At 31.9% G+C, this 21,722-nt stretch overlaps 3 protein-coding genes across 3 annotated transcripts; all 3 read left to right on the top strand.

The window, feature by feature from the left end:
* The first annotated feature begins 3,240 nt into the window (after window positions 1-3,240).
* Window positions 3,241-6,866, top strand: LOC114384930 (vacuolar protein sorting-associated protein 29-like). The gene is made up of 4 exons (XM_028344773.1): window positions 3,241-3,402; window positions 4,335-4,504; window positions 5,421-5,558; window positions 6,318-6,866. The coding sequence occupies exons 2-4, from the start codon at window positions 4,373-4,375 to the stop codon at window positions 6,618-6,620; spliced, it is 573 nt and encodes a 190-aa protein (XP_028200574.1). The 5' UTR covers window positions 3,241-3,402; window positions 4,335-4,372; the 3' UTR covers window positions 6,621-6,866.
* Window positions 6,867-7,999: 1,133 nt separating this feature from the next.
* Window positions 8,000-10,353, top strand: LOC114384932 (transmembrane protein 256 homolog). Its single transcript, XM_028344774.1, has 5 exons — window positions 8,000-8,126; window positions 8,230-8,300; window positions 8,392-8,472; window positions 8,638-8,681; window positions 10,051-10,353. The coding sequence occupies exons 1-5, from the start codon at window positions 8,087-8,089 to the stop codon at window positions 10,148-10,150; spliced, it is 336 nt and encodes a 111-aa protein (XP_028200575.1). The 5' UTR covers window positions 8,000-8,086; the 3' UTR covers window positions 10,151-10,353.
* Window positions 10,354-11,898: 1,545 nt separating this feature from the next.
* On the top strand, window positions 11,899-17,496 carry LOC114384347 (TMV resistance protein N-like). The gene is made up of 4 exons (XM_028344008.1): window positions 11,899-12,617; window positions 13,157-14,255; window positions 14,543-14,827; window positions 14,924-17,496. Exons 1-4 carry the CDS (start codon window positions 12,121-12,123, stop codon window positions 16,424-16,426), a joined length of 3,384 nt encoding a protein of 1,127 aa, XP_028199809.1. The 5' UTR covers window positions 11,899-12,120; the 3' UTR covers window positions 16,427-17,496.
* Window positions 17,497-21,722: the final 4,226 nt, after the last annotated feature.

The following is a 21,722-nucleotide window of genomic DNA, read 5'->3' as shown; positions in this document are numbered from 1 at the left end:
TATGTTTTGAAGTCCGAGTAAAAAATTTGAAAAATATTAATTTGATTTTCATTAAATTTTTTGTATTAATTTAGTTTTTATAAAAAAAAAAATAAAACATATAATGAGTTTTGGTGTCTTTTGGTACTTGAGAAAATAAGAAGTTTAACAAAATTGTAATTAATGACCATAAAAAATACATTTTATTTGTTATAAAGATAAAATTAATACGAATATTTTATGAAAATCAAATTAATATTTTTTAAATTTTACATGATCCCAAGTATATTTTATCCTAAATTTTATATAAAAAATAAAGTTATGAAAATTAAATCAATAAAAATATTTTATAAAAAGATTAATATATTTGCAGAAATAAAAAACATATTTAACGCCCTAACAAAACAATGACATTGGGCATAGTTTAGCCGTCTTAATTGAATTTAAACAATCTGACATCGTTTAAATTGGACGGCTGGAAGCCATCAATCCACACTTATCACACGAAAATCACTCTCTTTTTTCCTTTTTTCTTTTTCCTAATCCTTGATATAATTTTACTTAAGAAGTCAACTTGACATGATTGATTGAAGGTAGAAAGTCAAGAACAGAATTGTTACTTCTGTTTTTTCTTTTCTTTGACCACTTGACCAATAGGAGGAACCTTGTGTCAAAGTAACAAGCAAGAGTGTGACTAATTCCAAGTCAGATTCGAGACAAACCAGAGAAAGTAGTTTAGCACTTGTTATGTTATTCATTTAAATTGAGTTGCCAAATTATGTTTGGATTTGGCATCTTTAAACTGAGTAAGAATAAAATAAATAAGGTTACAAAATATTTTTTTCCCTCTATTGATTTTAAAATTTTAATTTGTTTCCTTTATTTTTTTAAAATTTCAATTTCATCTTTTATTTATTTTTTAAATAATTCAATTTTATTCTTTCGTCTAAATTGAACTAACAATACTCTGTGATAATTTAAACTTGTTACTCAATGATTTACATGGTGGTCTTAAATTCGCAGCTATAATAATTTAATAATTTTTAAATTAAAAAATATATTTTAAAAAAATTATGACAATTAAAATCACCATTAAAATAAATTAATAGAGGGGTTTGAGTTTATGAGGGAGGAAGGAGCTAGGTGGGTGGGAATTGAGAAAGAGAGGGGGTTCGCATTAGGGATTTGAAATATAGGTATTACATCGATTAAAATATATAATTGATGTAAAAAATTATTTTATTTTCTTAACAGATTTAGAAAGTTTATACTTATTAAATATGTAGAGTGACAGTGTAAAATGTATTTTTTTTTCTATTAGTGGAGACACAGTTGTATGTTAGTGCTTCTATAAACGCTTGCATCCCAAGAAGTCCAAAATTCACACCCCTTCCAATGTTCTAAGAAGATTGGCAAGCCCAACTCTTCCAAGGTTATTGTGGTTGCACCCATTATCATTTAGCATTTATAGTGTTTCCATGTACCAATAAAATCAAAGAGACAAAGAGTAATATATCATCAACTAAGCTTCTGGTCAAAGTGGCATTACAAATTACAAGCTCATCATACCCACCATAAACTTACCAAGGAGCAAACAAACCTAAACACAATGGAAAAAGGTTTCCAACCATTAATAGGATTGGGGACAAGTATTAGTCATATACATGTGGTAATGAGCAAACTAGATAATGAAGGTAAGAACAACTCCTTGACTTTCATCGTGTTATTCTTAACTTATTAAATTGTATGGTAAAGTTTCATTCTCACTTATGATCATTCGATAAAATGATTAATTCTCATCATAAAAAAGAAGATATAACCAATAAAGATTGATCTCTCTCTCGATCCAGCATTAACGTGTACATGGGGAAGAATTTTTCATGTTTCTATATATATTTTTTCACTTCAGAGGGCACATAGGATGGAAGTTTCATCAATTTGAAATTCTTCAAAAATTAATTTCACAGGCAATACCGTCAGATCAAAGATTGGTGCTAACATTGGGCTCAAACGAGTCAGCCCATCAAGAAAAAGAGAAAGAACTTATGGGTCTCAAATTTCTTAGTCCAGCCGAAAATAAAAAAGTTATACCAACTACTTAGGAGTTAGGAGAGGAATAGTTATGAAAATCTCGGTCCAATAAAGAGGAATTTTAGCTTAGTTAAAATTTAAGTGCAACAGAATTATAAAAGAAAATATTGATTAAAATAATAGCAAGCAAACAAAACTCTAACTTATTTATTTTTGTAAACAACCAAAATAAGAAAAATAGGATGTCACATTATTAAATAATTTTACTATTTCTTTTAATCTTACGCATAAGTTTCAATATATTTAAGTTTATAATTAATTAAAAAAGTTCTTTCAAGATTCTATCTTATCAAAATATACTTTTGAAAACAATTGCAGGCATTGATAATAATATTAATTATTTAAATAATATTATATTTTCATATTAGAGAAACTGAAAAAAGAGAGGATGTTGCAATTGTGTAAAAAAAGTAATTTTTAAAATATTTAATGAATAAAATTAATATTAACAATATAAAAAGTAAAAATTAAAAGAAAAATATAAGGACTTAAAACTTTTCGGCTTTAAAAATCATAAAAATAAATTTATTTAATAAATAATAATAATAATAATAATGATTAACAAAATATAAAATATTATTTTAATATAATCTAATTAGATATTTTCTTGAAATATTGGAGATTTTATTTTGGATTTGTAAAATATAAATTATACTATCATCTGATAAAAATTGTGCAATAAAAAAAAATAAAAATTGTTGTTAATATATTATTTTTAAAATTAATAAACTTAACATATATAATAATATATAATAATTTGTGATTAAATACCAACAAACTATTTTATACTTTCAATTCTCAATTTTTTCTCCATCAATTTCCGTTACTCACATAAAAAAAGTTGTCATATACTACCAAGTACTAAGACACTTTTGTACAAACAATAATAAAACTCACTTTTCACCTTTTTATTTTTTTATTGGGTCTTGTTAATTAATATAATTTAAATATCAGTTAAAAAATTTAAAAAATATTTATTATATAAATTATAGGAAAATATAAAAAAAATCATAAACAATAAAAATTTTCACATTCTAATAAAAGTATTTCTTATTTAATTTCTCCTTAACCGATGTCATTTGTCTTTTTTTATTTTATTTTATTAATTGTAAACAGGGTAAAAAATCAAACTTGTGAATCTATTTTCTCTTTGGTTTAGTCAATTAATTAATCAATAATGAACAGAATGAAATTGTGAATCGACGACGTATTTTGGTGCGTGCAGGTCCCGGTGTTAGAATTGGGGTTTCCGTTTCGATTGTACCTACCGGCCAACTTAGGGTGCAGTCACTCTCGATCTCACCGATCACCAACGTGCCTTCTTCTCCTCAGGTTCTCTCTCCCCTTGCTTCAATCATTCTTTCTCTTTTTCTGTTTCACTGATTGTTTATATTTTATCTTATGTGTTTTTATTTTTTTTAATTAAATTTCGTATGTTGAGGGTGTAACTTGTTGGGACTGGATTGGATTGGTTAGGGGTTTTATGCGTTTGTTTGACTCCGATCCATTTTTCGCGTTTTTCGATTTCCAGACACTCAACTTAATGTGAGATTTCTAGGCTTGTTACTCATGTTTCTATTCGTTTGATTAATATAATTTTGTTGGATCGTGGAGATTCTTCGTCAACCTAATCCCAGAAAATGGAATAAAACAATTAATAATAAGTAATAACTGTATCAGGAAGCCTAAAGCTTGTTTTGGGTTTCCGATAATTGGGTAATTAGTTTGCTCCTCCTCACTTTTGGTGGCAAAATGAACATGAAGTGAATTCAAATTGAGACAGACATGGCTGCTGTGGTGACAAAGGTGGATTTGTAATTGTGAAATATGGCTTTATTATGTTCATATGGATTTGTAATTGTGAAATATGGCTTTTGGTGGAAATTTGTATAAATTGGAGGAAATGTTCTTAATTTCGTTTCTTAAGTTCAGCTTCTTGCTGTACAAGTAATAGGCTATTAGACTTGTCAGAAATCACAAACTGGGTTGTTCTTTCCACCATGGCATGCTGAGGGTCAGATTCTTTTTTTCTTTTCATGCTACAAAGCTGTTTATGAGCAGGAATTCTAAGATTAATAGAATGGTGTATGCATATAGTATATGATTTCCATTCCCTTTTTTATGTTGGCAAACTAACTTTTATTTGAATATCTGATTACTGAACATGGTACTGTGTATATCCTGTTTTATACTTTATGCTGGATAAATTGTTTTAGCTGTTAGTTACTGTTCTTTTGTTTATGGGCAATACATTGTTTCTGCAGGTTCCCTTAGTCAACTTTCGGTTTTTTGATTGTTGAGGATGGTGCTGGTTTTAGCCCTGGGGGATTTGCACATACCCCACAGGGCACCTGATCTTCCTGCAAAGTTCAAATCCATGCTTGTCCCCGGCAAGATCCAGCACATTATTTGTACTGGAAATTTGTGTATTAAAGTATGTCCAGCTTATTGAAATAATTATTTCTGATTCAGTTTTGACTGTTGCCATGCCACATAATGTAATCAATTGTCTCTACTTTATAGTTTTCAACTTATATTTTATGAAAGCACAAGGGACACGGGTATGAAGGTCCGATTTTTTTATCTTGCCTTTTGTCTTTTGAGAATGAAATGTTTTTGTTTTAAAAAAATCTCGTAGTTGTAAGACTTGAGTTCATTCAGAAAGGTTATCTCTCATTACAATGTGTGTACTAGAACATTTAGCTGTAGGACACATCAGATTTTGTTTTGTCGCACTCACCTTGTCTGTGTTATGTCCTGTGTCTTCGTCATTGTCCATGCTTCTTAGAAAGAAAATTGGACTATTGAAAATTTGTAAAACTGGGTAATCCTGGGCATGTGCATTGAAGGTTTGTAATCCTGTGGCCAGTGGTGAAGCCATGTTAAAGCCTGGTGGGATGCTCCTTAATTTTTGTGTAGCATAGGGCAAATTGAAAGCTGTTCATTGTCTCCCCCACACTGTTTTCTTGTTGATACGATGAGACATCATTTTTTTCTGTAACCAAAAACATTTTCTTATTCATATAAAACTGGTTTTCAAGTTAGTTTGTATCAGGGAAACCATGTTATTTATGACAGCAGAATGGGGGTTTAATAATGATTTATGTTGTTTTACTATTCTGCCATTGGTAGCATGGGTACTGTCACATTCTTGTAGCATAACTTCTGTTCATGCATTATTTACCCCCTTTGTATTATCCATCTGCATCTACTAAAAATAATTTAGTACATTTGTTATGGTTCTATTTTTTTATATGCTATTTATTTTATTCACATTAACTTGCATGATATGGAATTAGATATGTTTTTAGTGGTTGAATGCATAAGCTAATTACCTCATTTATCTTCAGGAAATTCGTGACTACTTAAAGACTCTTTGTCCAGACTTGCATATAACTCGTGGTGAGTATGATGAAGAGACGAAATATCCGGAGACCAAAATACTAACCATTGGCCAATTTAAGCTGGGACTATGCCATGGCCATCAGGTCTGATTTTGACTCTGATATTATTTGCCCTGTTTTTTTTCTTAAATGGACCTAAGAAAATTGGGAGCATGGATGAATCATAACGAAATTACCTTTGATATACTAGTACAAAAATGAACGGCTAAGGTCAATGACTAGGGACTTATTTGGGATTAATTCAAAGGTTTTAAAATTTCAATTACAGCCCACAAAAAGGTTGATTTATTTTTCACCCCATCAAAATTCTCTCACAAGCTTGCAATCCAAGAGCCAAGCATGGCAAATGGAAACCACCATTGAACCTGTACTGGCATCACTCAAAGTTAATCACTTTCCAATATGCCCCCACATTCCAGACCCCTTCTAGATATTATTTACTTGGCAGTTGATGGGTGCTGCACTCTGGGTTTTCTGTTCAAAGGTCTATGATTTTAGGTAACTATAAAAAAGTGTTTGGGTTGGAGTAGCTAGTCATTCCTGTATATTACTTTGGGTCTTGCTACAGCTAACAGCTTTAATCTGAGCTGAATGATTTACTTCATTCTGCTACTTTAGGTTGCGCTTGTGTAGGTTTATTTATTCTCTTTCTTATCTTGGTTGATGGTGCTTAACAGGTGCAATTTACATCTGTTTTATTTTTTTGTTCCAGCTGCAACTCTTTCCATTCAACCATATTCCTCCTGTGATTGGATTTTTATGAAACTGTTAGTAGTTATGTTAAGTAGAAACTTAAACCGCATGTATTGTTATATGATAATTATGAGTGCTTTGGTTGTGAAGGTTATTCCATGGGGAGACCTAGACTCGCTGGCAATGCTACAGAGGCAGCTTGATGTAGACATCCTTGTCACAGGTCACACCCATCAATTTACAGCTTACAAACACGAGGGGGGTGTGGTTATAAATCCAGGTTCTGCAACAGGTGCCTACAGCAGCATCACTTATGATGTGAACCCAAGTTTTGTCCTTATGGACATCGATGGTCTGCGAGTTGTGGTTTATGTATACGAACTTATTGATGGAGAGGTTAAGGTTGACAAGATTGATTTTAAGAAATCATCCACAAGCCACTCTGCTCATTAAACACTGGGATTTTGGTCCTACTCTCTTTTCTCTTTCTCTTATTTGGCTGTTTAGTTTTCTTTTTCCTCCTTCAAACTTTTCAAGGGTGTACTGTTTTTAGTTTTATTTTGCTTTGTATGTACACTTGTATTTGGCCATATAATAGGATTCTTAGGATTTGGTTAATATGTGATCTGCGCCAAACGTAACGACTGATTGATCAGCAATGGCTTTGTGTATTACTACTCCTTTTACCAGTTGCCCAGAGATGATATGCAGCAAAAAGAAAATTTTATTGTAAAAAGGTAGGAATTAAGTTGGGAATTGATCACAAAAATTTGGAGAGGGATACAAGTGGATATATTGTATTTGTGCTTGTCAAAGTAATTAAAAAAGAAATAGAAGAAAAAGAAACAATAAATTAAAAAAAAAAGAGAATAAAAAGCATTATAATCTAGTAGTTATGATTTTGAGAAAAATTCATAAGAAATTATCTCAAAGTATTGTTAGGACAATTAAGGATTCACAAAAGAAAGTATTAAATAAAAATATATATTTTTTAAATCATAATACGTTAATATATTTTTTTATTAAAATTTCTCCTACAATTAACAAATATTTTTTTGATATGAAATAAGTTATAGCAATTACAGGCTATTGCATCTGGCTGTCTAGAAACAAGTTGATTTTTTTAAGATTATCAATTTTTTGTAATAGAGTTTATTAGCAAGATTAAGTTTCTTATGTATAGACAAGCGCAGTTGTTGCATTTGTTTTAGCATCTTGATATAGACCTTATTGTATTAGGGAGACTTTTGATTTTCTCTAGCCGAGGGTATCTCCCGTTTATTGTTGTATCATTTTGGGTTTAATATAATTTACATTTTTCCCAAAAAATATTACATTTTTCATTAAATGTGTTTAGTTTTTTTCTCTTAACACAAATGCTTAAGACATTATACTCGTTATGGTTGGGAAAATGAAATTACGTGACCAATATCTAAAAAAGTATCTAACTTTTTTTTATTACAAATATAAAAAAATTTAATTGACTTAATTGTATTTTTGTTTCTATAATTTATTAAAGAAAAATGTTAGCAACAAAGTCTCTTTTAACACTCTCTAATTCATTAAAATTTATTAAAAATCACATTTTCTAAGCCTCACAGTCTATTTAATGCAAACATCTTTTATGATTTTGTGGTTTCCAAAAAAATTTAAAAAGATCTATATTAATTTTCAAGATATTATTAAAAAGGTTATTTTTATTTTAATTAAAATACAACATATGCTTAAGATATTATTAAAAAAATATTTTAATTTTCATTTTTTATGACCAAATTAAAAAATACTTTAAAGAATTAAAACTAAAATTCACTAGGAATACGAATACTGCTTAATGGAACGCCACTGGCTTAACTAAATTTTAAGAAAGAAAGAATACATTGCATACAGTTATACTTTGGTTTGCGTTTACGGTAAAGTCAATGGACCCTCAGGTTTGGCACAAAGTTGCAGCGATTTCAGGTACAATCCTTTGTCATCATCGTCTTCACTCTTTCCATTTCATCATATTTCATATCCTTTTCTTCAGAAACAATAATAACTCACTGAAACTGAAACATTACAGGAGTGGCAGCACTTGGATTGGGAACCTATGGTGCCCACGTCTTCAAGCCCCAAAACCCTGCTTACAAAGATGTCTCTTTCTTTCTACACTTTCCTTTTTCCCATTTCATTTTCATTTCTATTGAATCATAAAGCTTATTTTAATTGGAATCTGTTTGTGAAGGTTTGGCATACAGCTTTGCTTTACCATTTGGTTCACACAGCTGCCTTAGTTGCCGCCCCAATTACAAAACACCCCAATGTTGTAAGTTCCCATTTCCCAATTTTCCTACTTTCTCTTCCCTTTTTGCCCCTTTGAAAAAAAAAATGCTATTTTGCTATTATATGGTCATTGTAGTGTAGAGTGTTTGTGAAATAAAAACACCTATTTGTTTTTTGACTCTTCAAGTTATCATTTTCTTTTTTGCAGTTTGGAGGCCTTCTAACAGCTGGTATCTTGGCTTTCTCTGGGACGTAAGTGCTATCTCTACCGTTGCAGTTTAAATGACTATGTTTCTATTGTACCATGAAATTCCCTTCCAAACTATTTGTGATGCTTATTTTGGAACTAGAGTAACTTTTATTTATTTTTTTTTTTTTTTGGGGGGGTTATTTTTTTAAGCCACCAAGGTTTAAAAGGCTGAGTGATTGCCACATTGATGTTGAAGATGAATAGTTTATTTCATTGTCTTGGTTGCACAAATAAAAGCTAGGTGGGGTATCACATATATTGTCTGAAGTATTAGGTTTGGACTGTTGGTCCAAGGGATACTTGGCAAAGTGATTAGAAGTGAGACATTGATTTCAACATGGGAAGGGAACTACTGCATAATTTTGTCCTCAGAACTGAAGGGAAAACTCAGTTATTTATGTTAATGATGGAATAATGTATAATTGCTTTTACTAAACCAAAGTCTGGGTCCAAACTCTATAAAAATCAAATCACTAACTTCAGAGTCAGAGATGCCAACCAAGGGATGGTTAACGCGGTGCTTCAGAAGACGAGCAGCGCACCAGTTATCTTCAGAGTTATGCTCATATATATCATATCATATGGTTGACACTTGACAATGCTGTGGGATGTGACCCTGTTTATTATTACAGGGACTTGCATCCCTATAATACATCAACAAAGTTAGGTTGTCTACTTAGGTACAACGGTGATGTGAGTGTGTTCTAAGATTCTTAAGGCGTGTCTTTAAAAGGAAATAGAAAAACTAGCAATTTGAGTTTTTGACTACCCAAACTGAAGAATGAAGCTGCTTGCAAACAGGTCTAGGAGATTTCAGTGCTCCCTATTTGTGATTGGTGAGTCCCAGTCATCCCATGAAATACACAGATCAGAGTGAGAATTATTTGTAGATTTAAGTTTGGAAAATACTAACATATTTATTTGCGATCTGACTTTCATTATCTTTGTGCAACAAAGGAGTGCAAAGTTCTAGAATTTACATCCCATTGTTTGAAGCAGTTATGCATTATCCAATATTAGTGTTTTTTTTTTTACTTGACTTGATGATGAGCAGGTTGGATGGTTTTTGACTTGTTCATTCTTGAGAAAAAGAATAATTTATTCTTTGAATCTCTGTAGGAAACCAAAAACATACATGTTTTGTGTCAGATTTTGAAGTATCTTATGTCAGATGGTTCTGCAATTCACTTAGAATGTGGTCTGATGCCATTTTCAGCTGTTGCATATAGAATACATTTATAAATTAGACTAGCCTATAACAATATTGCCTTGCTGCATGCTGATTTTTGGTAGGAAATATTGGTAAAAAGTTAGACTGATCATTAAGCTGTATTCATCTTTATGATATTGAAGTAAATGCTGAATTTTTAGGTGTTATACTGTCGCATTTCTTGAAGACAGAAAATATTCAACCATGGCTCCATTTGGCGGTTTTGCATTTATAGCAGCTTGGGGTAGCTTGTTTTTCTGATGACATCGGCTCTGCATTTCTTAAGCTTTTTACTAAGTAATTACGCTATCACTGAATCAACAGTTGTCAAGCCCATATTATACTTCATATTTGTAAATCTTTTACCATTTGTCTTGCCAATGCAATGGTTTATGATCATGAAATATATGTATCTACCGATGATGCCAACAGATTGAAGATATTCTGTTGATTGTTGAAGCTGATTACGTGTAGCCCCCTCCTTAGCCGAAATAATAATAATAATAATAATAATAATAATAATAATAATAATAATAATAATAATAACTTATATAACTTTTAGCTATAAAGCATAATATTCCCATGTGATTGCTCATAAGACTAAAATGAATTTAGCATTTTTCAGTTGTGACTTTGGCTCCTCTCTGATGCTGGGTACATATGAGCATCAGCTTTGGCCAAGAGGAAATAAATTGTACAAATTAAATATTAGTTTGAAATCCAATGTGTTAAAGTTAAGATTCAATCGTTTGAATAGTATTTGAATTCAATTCTTGTCGGAAGTAATTTTTGGCAAGAGTTTACTTATTTTCGATCGAATTCCAAATTAGTCAGATTTTTTTTTTTCCTGATGAATCGAAGGGTTATGATATAAAAAAAAATAGTTTGATATATGGTGTGGTTTTGAAATGCAAATTTATAGATATAAAAAAAATTCTCTTTCTAAATTCTACAGTATTTTTTTGTCGTGAATTGAGTTGTTGTATTTGTTCTTAATGCTCTCTTGTGAACGACTCTCTTCAGTATTTACAATTATTGAATAGGGTTAGATTGTATGCATCCGTTTGTAATTTCTTAAACTTAATGCTTATTACTAATTTTGTGCGCCTAAGGAGTTATGTTTCATTATTAAGAATAAAGGTTTACTTGCCAAGAAATTAAGGGTAAGTTAAAATAGAGTATTGGATGTTAATCACAAGAAGAGAACTAGATGAGAAAGAAATTACTTTAGGGGAAAACTAAGGATATTCTAATACCTACCTATTTTCTTTTATTCTTTTATCAGCAAAACATAATTTATTAAAGAGGTGAAAAGAGTACAAGATGTATCCACTCACCCAACCTATTTTCTTCTATTGATTTTTCGCATAATTGTTTAATTATTTTGTCTTTTTTTTAATCTAGTAGAAACCTCAAATTAATCGATCCTCTCATAATTTCTGAGTTGAAAGAGTATGAAGTTGTTAAACTACAATATTTGTGAAGACGATACTCTTACACAACTAGTAGATTTGCCGTCTCTTCAAAAACTACTGCAAATAATTGCTATCAGATTCAAACTTTAATGCTTTAGTATCTAGTAAGTATAGCTAAATAAAAACATTTAGACACATTTATTTATATATTATTTATAGAATTCAATCTAATCCCAAGCATTCTAAGGAAGGTAGCAACTGAGAATTCAAAGTAACAGGACAAGAGATTATCTTCATTTCAATCCAGTTTAATAGAATTATCCGTTGATAACTTCTTAATTACATGCATAACCGCCGTTTACCTTGTCAGCTATATATTCCCTCATCTCACTATAATATAGTTCATTTCAGAAATATCGAGACTTATTTTAATTTATCTATGCTTACATCAACATATAGACGCGTACAACCATATAACAAAGTTATGAACTAAAAGAATAATAATAATTTAAGAAATATTTTAACAAGAAATTCAGATATAGAATATGAACCGTCCATCAACACATTTGACCTTATCAAATGGTCTGAGTTTGTTTCTGTTCATCACCTAACCACCCTCTTGAACTAAATTTGAAGCTTTGCTTAGTGTCTTCTTCGGGCGAAGAAGACTAAGTGCACATTACAGAATCCTCCTAAACAACAGTTGATAAATCAACGCCAAAGAGAAGCATGCATCTTCTTCTTTTTTGCTAAAACTTGTCAGCAAAGTTGCAAAGTATTATTGTTGTGGAGGTTTGTGAACGTGAAAGCTTCAACATGTTACGTGGAGAATCCTCCTCAAATTCTCCGAATGCGTCTTCGCGATTGACCTACCATGTTTTCTTGAGTTTTAGAACGGAAGGCACCCATTTAGATTTTGCTAACACCTTATGTACTTCGTTGCAGCGAAATGGAATCTCAACTTTCAGATATGATAAACAAAAGGAAAGAGGATATGTGATTTTGGAAAAACTTCATAAAGTAATTGAGCAGTGCCTCGTTGTCATTGTTCTTCTCTCCGAGAACTATGCTTCTTCCACTTGGTGTTTGGATGAACTCCACAAGATTCTTAAATCGAAGAGGGTGCTGGGGACACCAGTTTTTCCTCTCTTTTATGATGTCGTTCCTTCCGATGTTCGACACCAGAAAAATAAATTCGCTGAGGCTTTCGAAGAACATGCAACAAGACCTGAAGAAGACAAAGTGAAGGTACAAAAATGGAGAGAATCCTTGCATGAAGTTGCTGGTTTTTCTGGCTGGGAGTCTAAGAATTGGTAATTTTTGCTTGTGTTATTTTAACTGCATCTATAAGTAGGTAAAATATGTTTTTGGTTCTCTAGAATATGTGAAATTTGAAATTGATCCCTCTAATTTTTTTTCCCATTTCAGTCCCTCTAATTTTAACATGTTATTATTCATCCCATTAATTTTGCTGGTAAATCTATTATGTTCATCCGGCATTTTATCATGTATCACCACTTTTTTTTTTTGTTAAAATTGTTATATGAATGCCTTAGACAAAATTGTTCAATCTTATATGGCACGTAAGCAGATTCATTAATACTTTATGAACACTAACATATTAAAATTTTAAAGGGCCTGAAATGGAATAAAGAAATTTCAAGGGATCAACTATTTATCATTAACCTAACAACATTGTTTGAATGAAAATCCATGCTTCAATTTAACAAAAAAGTACTGAATGTATAATGGTTTTAGAAAGCTCAACATATAAAAACTAGCGAAGAGCTTTGTTATATTTTATTGCTAGTGACACTTGAATTATAACAAAATTATACATTTTCATTAATAGGAAAAAAGAAGAGCTCATTGAAGAAATTATTGAGTCGGTATGGACAAAACTACGTCCTAAACTGCCATCATACGATGATGGACTGGTTGGAATTGATTCAAGAGTTGAGAAAATGAATTCACTTTTGAAACTAGAATTGAAAGACAAAGTTTGCTTCATTGGAATATGGGGCATGGGTGGCATCGGAAAGACGACTCTAGCGAGAGTTGTATTTAAGAAAATACGTAACAAATTTGATATTAGTTGCTTCCTTGAAAACGTAAGGGAGATTTCTCAGAATAGTGATGGCATGCTTAGCTTACAAGGAAAACTTCTTTCTCACATGAAAATGAAAGACTTGAAAATACAAAATTTGGACGAAGGAAAAAGCATCATAGGAGGTATCTTATTCAACAACAAAGTTCTCCTGGTCCTTGATGATGTTAATGACATAAGACAACTAGAGAATTTGAGTGTGAATGATCAAAAGTGGTTAGGCCCTGGAAGCAGGATTATAATAATTACAAGAGACATGGAAGTACTAAGATCACATGGAACAGTTGAAAGTTACAAAATTGATCTCTTAAATTCTGATGAATCCCTTCAACTCTTCAGTCAGAAAGCATTTAAAAGAGATCAACCATTAGAACATCTATTGCAGTTGTCAAAAGTGGCTGTCCAACAAGCTGGAGGCCTTCCTCTGGCCATTGAGATGATGGGTTCATCCTTCTGTGGGAGAAGTGAATCTCAATGGAAAGAATTTTTGGAAGTGAAAGAATACACAAAGAAAGATGTTGTGATGGACAAACTTATAATAAGCTATGATGGGTTACCGCCAAATTATAAGATTTTATTTCTTGATATTGCATGTTTCTTCAATGGGTGGGTAAAAGAGCATGTGACACAAATTCTAACTATTTGTGGCCGTTATCCAGCAAATGGAATTGACGTTCTAATTGATAAATCGCTAGCAACTTATGATGGATCACGTTTATGGATGCATGATTTGCTTCAAGAAATGGGAAGGAAAATTGTTGTTGAAGAATGTCCTATAGATGCTGGCAAACGCAGTAGGTTGTGGTCACCCCAAGACACTGATCAAGCACTGAAAAGAAATAAGGTAACATTTTTAGTTGATTTTATCTCATACAAAAGTTCAATGAATTTATATCTTCACTCCTTATCATAGTTAATAGAATTGAACTCACTACGGGGATCTTTCATTCACTATAAGATAATGTCATGTTGAGTTTGGATGATCTTTATTTAATCCTTGCCGAACTTGAGGTTTATAATGAGCTTGAAATGTAAAGAACCTCCCTTCAGTCCACACTTTTGTAAACCAAAAATAATCCAAATCTTATGCCTTAAGAGTTAGGATTAATTATCTTCAGCATTGTTTGCCAGGAAAATGAATTGATTCAGGGTATAGTTTTGCAATCGTCAACTCAACCATACAATGCAAATTGGGATCCCGAAGCCTTCTCAAAGATGTACAATCTTAAATTCCTTGTAATTAATTATCACAACATACAAGTTCCTCGTGGCATCAAATGTCTTTGCAGTTCAATGAAATTTCTTCAGTGGACGGGGTGTACTTTGAAAGCTTTGCCACTTGGTGTGAAGCTAGAGGAACTTGTAGAGTTGAAAATGCGTTACAGCAAAATAAAAAAAATCTGGAGTGGATCTCAAGTAAGTAGCTCAGTAAAAATCTTGTGCATTCAATTTAATACTAGCACAAAATCTTCCAAAGCTAATCATTTTCAAATTTTTGTTCTGATTGATCAGCATTTCGCAAAGTTGAAGTTCATTGATCTGAGCCATTCCGAAGATTTAATAGAAAGTCCTATAGTTTCTGGAGTTCCATGTCTGGAAATTTTGCTTCTTGAAGGTTGTATAAACCTTGTTGAGGTTCACCAGTCTGTTGGACAGCACAAGAAACTTGTTCTATTGAACTTGAAAGGCTGCATAAATCTTCAAACCCTTCCAACAAAATTTGAAATGGATTCTTTGGAGGAATTGATTCTTTCTGGCTGCTCAAAAGTTAAAAAGCTCCCCAACTTTGGAAAAAATATGCAACATTTATCACTGGTTAATTTGGAGAAATGCAAAAATCTTCTTTGGCTACCAAAGTCTATTTGGAATCTGAAATCTCTTAGGAAGCTCAGTATTTGTGGTTGCTCAAAATTTTCTACCTTGCCCAACAGCATGAATGAAAATGGGTCTTTGGAGGAACTTGATGTGAGTGGGACTCCCATAAGAGAAATTACTTCTTCCAAAGTTTGTTTAGAAAATCTTAAAGAGCTCTCTTTTGGTGGAAGGAACGAACTAGCATCCAACTCATTATGGAACTTACATCAAAGGATTTCAATGCATAGGAGGCAACAAGTCCCGAAGGAGTTGATCTTGCCTACTCTCTCCCGCTTAACAAGCTTGAAGTTCTTGAATTTAAGTTATTGTGACCTTAATGATGAATCAATTCCAGATAGTCTTGGATCCTTATTATCTTTGTTGGGCTTAAATCTAAGTGGGAACAATTTTGTTAGTCCACCTACTCGTTGCATTAGTAATCTTCATACCCTGCAGAGTTTGACCTTAATTGATTGCCCAAGGCTTGAGTCTTTGCCTATGCTTCCACCAAGTGCTCAATGCTTGGGTACAACTAATAGTACTCAAATGAAACCCTTGAATTCAGATGCATATATGCTGTGGAAGATTTATGAGTTACATATGAATCAGACATACTTTTTATATACTCATTCTCTCCCTACTCTGCCCCTTACCCACCCAAATTATTTCCATAAAGTGTGTGCTTACCAAATGGAAGATAGACCACATTTTTTGTTCATCATTCCAGGGAGAGAGATTCAGAAATGGAATGAAGTGTTCTTTCTAATTGATCCATCACATCATCCATATAACAGGCTGGGTTCTGATTCAGTTGCATCAATAATAGTGGATGTACCTAACTATCTTGTGTCTAGTGGATGGTTAGGAATTGCAATATGCCTAGCATTGGAACCTCCAAATATGCAGCACTCTTCTCCATCACATGTGAGTCCACATCCTGTGGGAAATGAGGATACGTGCATTTATTATTGGGCATGTAAAGTTCCTCAGGGTGAACCTGACTTGACTTTCCCCATAGGACCTAAATTTAGCCACTTTGTTTATGAATGCAACGAAGAGAAATGCCAACTTCAATTGATATTTTATGTGGAGAATCATTCTAAGCCATGGAAGCCAAGAATAAGGAAGTGTGCTAGCGTTATGAGATTTTGCCAAGAATAAGGAAGTGTGATACCAATTCCCCTTTTAATTACTATTTAAAATATATAACATTCTGATCAATAGATTAAAATTTTCAGTTAATAACTTCCTTGTATCACCACTGTTTACCAATTCCCATTTTAGTATATAAAATATAGCACATGATATATAAACACCACCACTTTATACCCAATCACCTCTTTGATCGGTCAGTGCATACAATAAAATTTAGTATGGTTTATTCCCGTACAATTAATTTAGTATAATTATGTCTCCTTTTGCTAGTAACGTCATCCCTCCTCTTCTACGTTTATTGATGCTTTCATCAGCATATACAAGTCATAGGCATGATAAACTTAAGAAATCATAATAATGCAATAAACAAGATCACAAGAAAGTGAGTGGCACTGCAATAAGAGAAATTACTTTATCTTAAGTTCGTTTAGAAAAACTTAAAGAGCTCTCCTTTGGTGGAAGGAAAGAACTAGCACCCAACTCACAAAACTTGCTTTCTATGGATCTCAATGTTTATGAGGCAACCAGATCTTAAGAGTCAATCATGCCTCCTCTTTCCAGCTTACCTGCCTTGGTGTCCTTGGATTTACCGTGATCTTAACGATGAATCATTTCCTAGTGATCTTGGTTCTTTATCATTGTTGCAGGATTTAGATCTAAGTGGTAACAATTTTGTTAACCCACCAGCCCAGTGCATTATTAATCTTTCTATGTTGCAGAATTTGTCCTTCAATGATTGCCCAAGACTTAAATCCTTGCCAATGCTTCCACCAAATTTACAAGGCTTGTATGCAAATAATTGTCCTAAATTGAAACCCTTTAATTTGGATGAAGATAGAAATGCTATGGAAGATATTTGAGACATAATCACGTATGGATCTGGTATGTTTGTTGTACACCCCATCCTCCTTCCATCTCTCTCCAATGTTTCTGTTTTATGATTATGGTTAAACTATTTATTTTGTCCCTATAGTTATGTCATTATTTTTAGTTCCTATACAAGAAAATTGTAAGTTTTAATTCTTGAACAATTGTTGTAATAGTTTATCATTGCTAGAAAAAAATTATATAAGCAGTTTTCACCACCATGAAATGTTTGTCTTATATTAGTAATGAGGACCAAAACTATTTAACTTTCATATATGTGCAGGGACTAAAACTTACCGTTTTCTTATATAGAGATTTAAAAAAAAAAACTGTAAGAATCAAATGAATAGTTTAATTTTTTTTATTAACTAGTTAAATTTACAACAAAAAAATTCATTGTAACAGATTGAAGGGCCAGACGTTTGGTTCATCATACCAGGGAGTGAAATTCCATGTTGGTTTGACAATCAAAACTGCCTTGCAATTGGTTCATCACATTATCCCTATGACAAGTTTGGTTGTGATTCAGCTATGATAGGAAGAAGGACGTACGTGAGGAAGAAGCAAGAAGGACGTACACGAGGAAGAATCAGGAGTGTTGAGTTGGCATGAGAGTAGTGGGTGTACCAAACATGTTGTCTGCCACCACTTCTATTAGCACTAATAATTTGTTAGGATTTCTGTTATAAGAATATTCTAGTATATCAGCCAAGTTTTATGTTTTATATATATGGTGATGTGTGTAATTCAGATTATGGAAAAAAAGTATTGCCCTTACCTTGGATTGTTTCTCTTCTTTCTTCTTGATTTTCTGGAGGTGCTGACCTTCGAAGTTCAGCAAACAACCTTGCACGTAACAAGTTACATCAATAATAATGGATGTACCTAAGGATTGCCAGTTAAGTGAATGGTGGGGAATTGCAGTATACCTAGCATTAGAACCTTTAAATATGGAGGAGTCATCTCCATCTTATAAGAGACCAACTTCTTATGGCAATGAGGAGATGTGCATTTATTATCGAGTCTGTAAAGCTCCTGAACTGACCCAAAGTTTCCTATAGCATCCAAGTTTGGACAATTGGTTTATAAATTCAATGACCCTTACATCCATATTATATTTTTGAGTGCTGATCATGTATATATTCAGCATTATCTAAGTGGGGAGCAAACCCAGCTCCAATTGATATATTTTGTGGAGAATTGTTCCAAGTCATGTAAGGCAACAATAAAGAAGTGTGGGTGCCGTGTGACATGTAAGGAAAAACTGAAGAATGACGCAAGCACTCAGATGGCTTTATTATATCAAGATTAGCAGAAGTGAATGATGATGAGGAATTTCGTCATGAATTGCATGTGGAAGAGCCTACTTCTCCCAATGCATCCCCATCAATGGACAAAACAACAGTAAACATTGCCCTTGGTAAAATGATCTTACCATACTATGTTTAGAATATAATTCTTTTGGTTTATACATACATACATATATATATATATATATATATATATATATATATATATATATATACTAACTTCGTAAATCTAAAATATTATAATCTTGCACAATAAAAATATTCTTCTCTCACTTCCTACAAGCTGGTTAAAAAATGTTACATTAAGTGAATATTCTTAAGTAAATAACCTTAATAACTAGCTAGAAAGTCGATACATCAACATATTTATACCATTTTAATTAGAGTTGCAAACTTTCTAGTTATTATTTTCTGCTGCATGCATAATGTACGAATTATTAAATTATTTTAAGAAAACAGGTTAATATGGTATAGAAAAGGTTCAGGACAATATGATATGATAATAAAGATGGGTCAATTACGTTTAATTTGCAGAAAGACTTTTCCATAATTCACAGATATAATTGGCAATCAATAGTTAAAAATGTTGAATAAGTTTGGAAACATACTGGAAGCTGCTGATAATTCTTTATTATATGCAATTCTTATTTACGCTTTATATACAGTTTGCCAATTGCTAACATTTTGGACTGTCAAATTAATATGTAGATTGTGATAATGCATAATGGCATGGGTTTGGATACGCCTTCTCGGAAGCTAGAGAGACTAGTCAATTTTCATGGTATCAGTCTTTAAAGAGATATGTGTTCATAGATCTGTTGCTGATCTTACTTCACTCGAGTAGTACCTTTCACCTCGTGGACATGGTGGCACAAACTATTATAGCAAGCTTCCCTTACGTTTTGTTCAGTTTCTGTAGTTTTGTATGCGTTGCCTTTTTTTTAGTTCTGCCATAAGAAACCTTTCAAAGAAAGTTCTACTTCTTGGCTACTTTGTTGTTGTTTTGGTTGAAGGATCCTCCTATGTTTTCCCTGAATCTTATGTATAACCTTCTCCTTTCGCCGAACATAAATACAAATAGCCTATTAAGCAGCATACATTATATAGTATAGTTCCAATATAGATGTTAGCTAGATATTGGTATATTCACATGCCATCAGGGATACATAGTCAAATTGCGTATCTCCCATTGTACAATAATTTTGCTTTTAAAGATCATAGAATTAAATCCTTATTATCCTGTCATACTGTGAGTCAAATACTTAGTATTAGGTCAAAAGTTATTCACTGGTATAAACCTGTTTACTTAAATCCATGATCAAATATCACTGTTCAGTGTATTTGGATGAGTACTAGTAAAATTGATTTTAAAGAATTGATTTTGAACTGTTATAATTTATATTTGGATATTTTTATTATAAAACAAATTAATAGAAAAACTTATTGTAAGAAATTTTATCCACTACAAAAACTACTTAAAAATATATGTAAGTTTGGAATGCAGTGCATTGGCGCCAACTCAATGATTTTTTTCAATTTCACAGTAAAGCAAGTCTTTGTTACTTCAAAATTTTCAATTATCCACCTCAATTTTGGAAGCTCGAATCAATTCAGCTTTATATTCAAACACGCACTAGTTAAATTAGAATCAATAATGAATCCAGAACTAATTCTTTAACGTGAAACTAATATTATGAAAATCTAATCAAAAGCATGTTGATTAATTAATCTTTCAAAATAATTTTAAAGAATTCAAGATGAAACTAAACACATTCTCAATATGCACACCCAACGGATGGAACAGATTGTGTTGTGTGTTCTCTATCATCGTCTTTACTATGGTGGGGTATCTTTCTGACGGACGGGTTGGCTTAGTATGACCAGTGTCTGACTTTCTGATGGTGTGTTTTCCACAAAATTGTATTGTGAGGATTTGTTTTATTTTATTTTTGAAGAGAGGTCCTTTTCAAACTAATTATCAAATTGGTGCTGTTTTTCCACTCAGCACAAGAGTAGTTAATCTAGCTACTTGGTGATTTCTATGTCATGCGATTTTTATTTTATTTCAGACTAATTAGTGAGTGTGTTTTGTTGATTTGTTTATTTTTACTTGACAACAAGAATTGGCTTGATTATCTGCTTCATAGTTGGTAATTCTATAATTTGAATCACAATCATGAGCAAGAGACCTGAATTTTTGCTGGGTTTCCGGATCCATGCAATGTATGAGGCAATTCAAATACTAGTGCAATAAACTACTTATAAAGATCTCATCTAATTTTTCAGAAGCTGACGTGTATAAATTAATTTTAATTCATGAAAAAAACTGATTCATTTCCTTATAAGTTTTATTAAAAAACTGTAGTTTCAGCCTATTGATGTGTGCATATTAAAATAGACTAAATTATATTAGTACTTTTTGTTATTTTTTTAATTGCATCCGATATTTTTTTTTATATTATTTTTTCTCTTTTCTACTAACGTCGTTAACTAACATCAATTGAAATATATGAGTAGATGAAATTGTTCTAACATCTTTGTTACACTTGCACTCCTGTGTTTTTTTCAAATTGCACCGATATCCCTCCCTTTTTTACATTACTTTTACTTGTCTTATGTTAAGTCGTTAACTAACATCAATTGAAATATGTGAGTAGACGAAATTACACTAATATTTTTGTTAAATACTCAATAACAAATTAATAATTGACTATGTGAATGAACTTTTCTTAAGACTGTAACAGATTTTTCTTTAATATTTGATTTTTACTTCATCGTTGCTAACACTTGCAGAAGATGTAACTTGATTAATATTATATCAAACACCCAGCCATCAAAAATAAATATTTCAAATAAAGTAGTTAAAAACAAAAATGTAGGAGCGAAACACTAAAATTTGAGATAAATGATCATATTCAATCAATAGGCATTGTTGGAAATGCATCCAACAAAAATGCAATAACCAAACAATCCAACACGCAAAAAAAAAATGAACTAAAAAAAGAATAAGAAGGAAAGGTCTTAACACATGTGTAGCAATAAGGTGGGTTCACGTCCAACAAAAAGTTAGTTTCACGTCTAATTAGATAAAAAAAGAAAAGGAAGAAAGAGTGTAAAATTATTTT

The sequence above is a fragment of the Glycine soja genome, chromosome 14 (assembly GCF_004193775.1).
Source record: "Glycine soja cultivar W05 chromosome 14, ASM419377v2, whole genome shotgun sequence".
NCBI classification, from domain to species: Eukaryota; Viridiplantae; Streptophyta; class Magnoliopsida; order Fabales; family Fabaceae; genus Glycine; species Glycine soja.
Note: the sequence above shows the minus strand (reverse complement) of the source record. Positions and strands in the feature narration are given on the sequence as shown.